This window comes from Mandrillus leucophaeus, unplaced genomic scaffold (assembly GCF_000951045.1).
Source record: "Mandrillus leucophaeus isolate KB7577 unplaced genomic scaffold, Mleu.le_1.0 Scaffold370, whole genome shotgun sequence".
Taxonomy (NCBI): Eukaryota; Metazoa; Chordata; class Mammalia; order Primates; family Cercopithecidae; genus Mandrillus; species Mandrillus leucophaeus.
Window position 1 is genome coordinate 1,761,658 of NW_012103921.1, and position 6,429 is coordinate 1,768,086.

The 6,429-nt window shown below is 47.7% G+C and overlaps 1 protein-coding gene across 2 annotated transcripts in view; it reads left to right on the top strand.

Moving 5' to 3' along the window:
* KIF17 (kinesin family member 17) overlaps positions 1-6,429 on the top strand; it is a 55,623-nt gene that overhangs the window by 41,741 nt on the left and 7,453 nt on the right. Inside the window, exons 12-13 of one of the 2 annotated variants that reach the window (XM_011990140.1) lie at positions 4,208-4,466; positions 5,918-5,988. In XM_011990140.1, coding sequence (XP_011845530.1) covers positions 4,208-4,466; positions 5,918-5,988 — 330 coding nt within the window. The remainder of the gene's footprint in view (positions 1-4,207; positions 4,467-5,917; positions 5,989-6,429) is intronic. The other variant, XM_011990142.1, reaches the window with a different exon arrangement.

Here is a 6,429-nt window from a genome sequence, read left to right on the forward strand (position 1 = left end):
TCCCAAGTAGCTGGAATTATAGGCATGTGCCACCATGCCTGGCTAATTTTTTTAATTTAATAGAGATAGGGTTTCACCATGTTGGTCAGGCTGGTCTCAAACTCCTGACCTCAGGTGATCTGCCCGCCTCGGCCTCCCAAAGTGCTGGGATTACAGGCGTGAGTCACCGTGCCCAGCATCAGTGTAGTTTTAATTTGCATTTTTCTTATTGTAAGCAGTGTTGAATACTTTTTCGTATGTTTTGTGGCCATTTGTAGTTTTTCTCTTTTTATCTCTTTTGCTCATTTCTCTATTAAGGTGGTTGTTCTTTTTCTTTTCCACATGTAGAAACTCTTTATACACTAGGAATATTAACTCTTGGTCTGTGATATAAATTGTAAATTTTTTTCCAGTTTGTCTTTTGTCTTTTACTGTGCTTTATGATATTTTTGCCATATGAAAATTTTCAATTTTTAGATTTTGTCAAATTGACCAACTATTTTAAAAAATTATTGCATATTCATTTTCAATCATAGTTGGGAAAATTCCCTCATGTTTTTTCTTAGATAAAAGAAAAAATGGTTTCTATGGTTTCATCTTTTTTACATTTAAATCTCTGATCCTTAATCTGTCACAGGGGTGGAGAAAAAAAGTAAATCTCTGATCTAGTTGGAGTTTATCCTGGCACATGTGTGAGGAGCTGATTTGATATTATCTTTTCTTTTTTTCTTTTTCATTTTTTTGAGACAGAGTCTCAGGCTGGAGTGCAGTGGCATGATTTCTGCTCACTGCAACCTCCACCTCCTAGGTTCAAGTGATTCTCATGGCTCAGCCTCCTGAGTAGCTGGGATTACAGATGTGCACCGCCACGCCCAGCTATTAAAAAAAAAAAGTATAAAACTTATATTCCAAAAACAGTGAAAAAAATGTGAAAGCAATTAAGAAAACCAAAATAAATGGAAAGCTATCTCATGTTCATATGAATTGGCAGAGTCGTATTGGTGAGAGGTCAGTACTCCTCAAATTGATCTATAGATTCAAGGCAATCCCTATCAGAGTTCAGAGTTCCCACTGGTTTCTTTGCAGAAATTGATAAGCTGATCCTAAAGTTCACAATGAAATTCAAGGGACTCAAAATAGCCAAAACAATCTTGAAAAGAACAAAGTCGGGGAATCACACTTCCTGGTTGCAAAGCTTTGCTACAAAGCTACAGTAATCAAGACAGTGTGGTACTGGCGTGAGAACAGACACACAGATCAATGGAATACAATTGAGCATCCAGAAATAAACCCTCATATTTACAGTTATCAATTAATTTTTTTTTTTTTTTGAGATGGCGTGCAGTGGTGCAATCTTGGCTCACTGCAACCTCTGCCTCCCGGGTTCAAGCAATTCTCCTGTCTCAGCTTCCCAAGTAGCTGGGACTACAGGCACATGCAACCACACCTGGCTAATTTTTGTATTTTTTAGTAGAGATGGGGTTTCACCATATTGGTCAGGCTGGTCTCGAACTCCTGACCTCAGGTGATCCACCTGCCTCAGCCTCTCAAAGTGCTGGGATTACAGGACTGAGCCACCACGTGCAGCCTGTCAACTGATTTTTGATAAGGATGCCAGGATAATGCAGTGGCAAAAGGACAGTCTTGTCAATAAATGGTGCAGGGACAACTGGATATTCACATGCCAAAGAATAATGTTGGACCCTTACCTCACACCGCATATAAAAATTAACTCAAAATGGATCAAAACCTAAATGTAAGAGCCAAAACTGTAAAACTCTTGGAAGAAAACGTAGGTATAAATCTTTGTTACCTTGGATTAGGCAGTGGTTTCTTAGGTATGACACCAAAAGCACAAGTTACTTAAAAAAAAAAAAAGAGGGATAAATTGGATGGTGCAGTGGCTCATGCCTATCATCCCAGCACTTTGGGAGGCCGAAGTGGGAGGATCGCTTGAACCCAGGAATTCAAGACTAGCCTGGATAACGTGGGGGAAACCCTGCCTCTACAAAAAATTTAAAGAATATTAGCCAGAAGTGGTGGCATGCATCTGTAGTCCCAACTACTTGGGAGACTGAGGACTGGGAGCGGAGGACTGGAAGGTCGAGGCTACAGTGAACCAAGATCATGCCACTGCACTCCAGCTTGGTGACAGTGAGAATTGTATGGCATATGAATTATATGAATTATGTCTCAAGAAAACTGTTATAAAAATTATCATGCTGGGTGCGGTTGCTCATGCCTGTAATCCCAGGACTTTGAAAGGCTGAGGCAGAAAGACTACTTGAGGCCAGGAACTCCAGACAAGCCTGGGTAACACAGGGAGATCCTGTCTCTACAATAAATTAAAAAATTAGCAGGGTGTGGTGGCTCACACCTGTAGTCCTAGCTACTTGGGTGGCCGAAGTGGGAGGATTGCTTGAGCCCAGAAGGTCGAGGCCGCAGTGAGCTGAGAAGGTGCCCCTGCACTCCAGCCTGGGCAACAGAGTGAGACCCTGTCTCTAAAAAAAAAACAACAAACAAAAATTATTGTGCGTGATTCCAGATGTCCAAATATATATAATGATTATTATACCCACTAACACCATGTGCTTACTACCCAGTCTGAGAAATGCAGCAGGGCCGGGCTCGGTGGATCACACCTGTAATCCCAACACTTTGGGAGGCCAAGGCGGGCAGATCACCTGCGGTCAGGAATTTGAGATCAGCCTGGCCAACATGGTGAAGCCCTGTCTCTACTAAAAATACAAAAAATGAGCTGAGTGTGGTGACTCAAGCCTGTAGTCCCAGCTAGTCGGGTGCTGAGGCATAACAGTTGCTCAAACCCTGGAGGCAGAGGTTGTAGTGAGCTGAGATCTCGCCACTGCACTCCAGCCTGGGCGACAGAGTGAATCTGTCTCAAAAAAAAAAACAAAAAAAACGGAGCAAGCTGGGCCACTGTGGCTCGCGCATGTAATCCCAGCACTTTAGAAAGCTGAGATGGGAGGACTGCTTGAGTCCAGGAGATTGAGACCAGCCTGGTCAACAAAGTGAAACCTTGTCTCTATTTAAAGCAAACAAACAAACAAAACAAAAGAAATGGAACATTGTTAATCCAGTTGAAACCCCTGTGCACCAGCCTCTCTGTGGCTGTCCTGCTCACCCGTGTCCTGCCAGCTGTTCTCAAATGGGTATCAGTGCATGAATTCAAACATCCTTCTTATTTATTTATTTATTGTGAGACAGAGTCTCACTCTGTCGCCCAGGCTGGAGTGCATTGGTGCGATCTTGGTTCACTGCAACCTTCACCTCCGGGGTTCAAGCAATTCTCCTACCTCAGCCTCCCAAACAGCTGGGATTACAGGTGCCCACCACCACACCTGGCTAATTTTTTTGTATTTTTAGTGGAGATGGGATTTCACCATGTTGGCTAGGCTGGTTTCAAACTCTGACCTCAAATGATCCACCCGCCTTAGCCTTCCAAAGTGCTGGGATTACAGGTGTGAGCCACAGTGCCCAACCTCAAACATCCCTCTTTACTAATCAAACTATACCTGCTCTTTGAGGAAACAGACTGTGTACCAGGGAGTCTTGGGGCTCAGGGAGAGGGTGGTTATGGCTGGGGCTGGCAGTCACCTGTGCTCAGGAGGGAACGGGGGACCAGTCTGGCAGACTTGAGCAGGAGACCAAAAGAATCTGGATTGATCAAATCAAGGTGGGTCTTACTCTTAGGTCCAGTGTTTGTCACACCGTAACACAGGGCTGTAGCAGTGGGAGAGTGAGGATTGTCAATCGGAGAGTTTGTGCCTGTTGTCCTTCTTAGAGATGTCACTTGTGCCGTTCTCTGAGATCCTTTAGAACTGTGGTGTTAGATGTGGGACCTTCTAAAAGGCCCCTGAATGAAGTGTACACTAGGGGATAGTGACTGAGGGCTGGCTGTTGGAGTTGCTGATCAACTTTTGCCCTGAATTTTGCAGGGCTGGGGGGACACATTAGGTGCTCATTTAAATGCCAGGTGGAGAGGCAGCAAGGTGGTTGGATAGACGGAAGGATTGGTCGGTGTGAGAGAAGGTGGACGGATGGATGGAGGGAAGGATGGCTGGATGGATGGTGGGGATGAGAATGGATGGCTGATCAGGCCAGTGAACAGACGATGTGTGGCTGCTGGCAGGACAGTGAGTGGACAGGGCGGTTAGATGGAACGGGAGGTATCTTTCCCTGCTCACTGCCTGTCATCCTTTGCTTTCAGCTTCGGGCAGCAGAGGTGGAGATCAAAGATCTGCAGTCCGAGTTTCAGCTGGAGAAGATCGATTACTTGGCCACCATCCGCCGGCAGGAGCGTGACTCCATGCTCTTGCAGCAAATCCTGGAGCAGGTGCAGCCCCTGATTCGCAGGGACTGTAACTACAGCAACCTGGAGAAGATTCGGCGTGAGTCCTGCTGGGACGAAGATAATGGCTTCTGGAAGATCCCACAGCCCGTCATCACAAAAACCAGCCTCCCAGTAGGTCAGGAGCTTGGCTGGCCCTTGCCCTCCCCTCCCTCCTTCACGGTTCACCATCCTGCAGACTGGCAGGGAGCGTGGGCCTGTCCTTGCAGGCTGTGGGTGTAGCAGACACGTGGGCCTGGGTATCTAATGCGTCAGGACTCTGAGAAAGTGGTGTGTTCTGGAGGCAGACAGATGTGGGTTGGAATTCTGGCAGCACCATTGCCTGTGTGCCCTTTTTGGGACTCGGTGTCCTCATCTGTGAAATGGGGATGAATAACAGCACCTTTCTTAAAGTTGCTGTAAGGCTTGAACTGTGTTAACAGGCCAGGTATGGTGGCTCACGCCTGTAATCCCAGCACTTTGGGAGGCTGAGGCTGGCAGATCGCTTGAGTCCAGGAGTTCGAGATCAGCCTGGCCCACGTGATGGAACCCTGTCTCTAAAAAAAAATACAAAAATTAGCCAGGCGTGGCAGTGTGTACCTGTAGTCCCACCTGCTTGGGGGGCTGAGGCGAGAGGATTGCTTGAGCCTGGGAAGTCAAGGCTGCAGTGAGCCAAGATTGTGCCACTGCATTCCAGCCTGGGTGACAAAGTGAGACCCTGTCTCAAAACAAACAAACCCCCGAAAAACAAAAACCAGAAATGTGTTAATACACATGAAACGCTTAGAGCAGTGCCTGGCACATAGTGAGTGCTTGCTACATGTTATCCTAATCAGCATTGCCACTGGTTCATCCTTACAACAGCCCTAAGAAGGACAGGTCTTCTACGCCTTTCACATAGGAGCACACAATCTCAGACGGTCTAAAGTCACAGTCACAGCAGTGAGTGGGAGGACCATGGATCGAAACCCACAGTGCAGAGTTTCAGGCCTGGTTCAGCTTCCGCTCTTGCTGCTGACCTCACGTGTGACGTTCCGAAGATCACTGTCCCTCTCTGGGCTTCTTTACAAAGAAGGGGTTAGATGAGATGACCTTGAAGGCCTCCTCACCTCTGATGAGTCTCAGAGTAAAGCCAGACATGCTGTGGCTCTTTCTCCAGCCATGGACCTGACTCTGCGCATTTGGGGAGCCCACAGTGCCCCCCAGGAGTCCTCCCTCTTGCTCAGAGTGTTCATCCAGGTCCGACATCTCTGATATTTATAGATGGCATTGACACTATCCCTGCTGAGACCCCAGCCCGCTCCATTTCCCACATGCTCTCGGATGCAGCAGCCTTCCTGTCTGTCCCCACCCTCGCCTGCTGTCTTGCCTGGAAGCCCCTTGGCTGCTATCTTGCTTGGAAGCAGATGAGGGTCTTCTCTGGTGTCTGAGCCCCTCCTGCTGTCTGTTTCTTAAAATTATCCCTTGGCTTGGGCTGGGAAGTGTCCTCCCCTGTTTAAGCCTGAGCCAGGCCTGACCCCCACCTCCACCTGTGCCCTCCTCCGGGCCTTACACCAGGCAGCAGTGACTTCAGCTTTTGTTTTCTCATAGCAGTTTCAACTGGGCCACAGAACAAACCAGCCCGCAAAACCTCTGCAGCAGACAACGGCGAGCCGAACATGGTGAGGACTCCCTCCCGGTGGGGAGAAGGAGTGGGGTGTCGGGGGCTGGGAGGGCTCTGCCCCCCAGTGCTGTGGGTCAGCGTTACTGCAGAGAGCTGGTCTTCTACTTTCCTCCTGCCTAAGGATTAAAGAAGGGGCCAAGGCTGGATCCTTTTCATGTCCCTCCATTGGCACCTAGACCCTCAACCCCCTCTGGCCCTCATTCAAAGGCACTCGCAGTCATAAATACCAAGGGAAAGTAGATGGTTCCTGGTGGCCCATCTTGCCGGTGAAGGACAGAGGCTTCAGCCTCAAACTCAGAGGACAAGCAGCACATTCTGGTTTCCTGCTGGTAATCCTCAGACCACAAGGGTCCTCAGAGGGTTCATGAAGCAGTAATTGGGATTCCTAAGTCACTTTATTTTCACCTCTCTCGTATTCTTTTTTTTTTTTTTTTTTTTT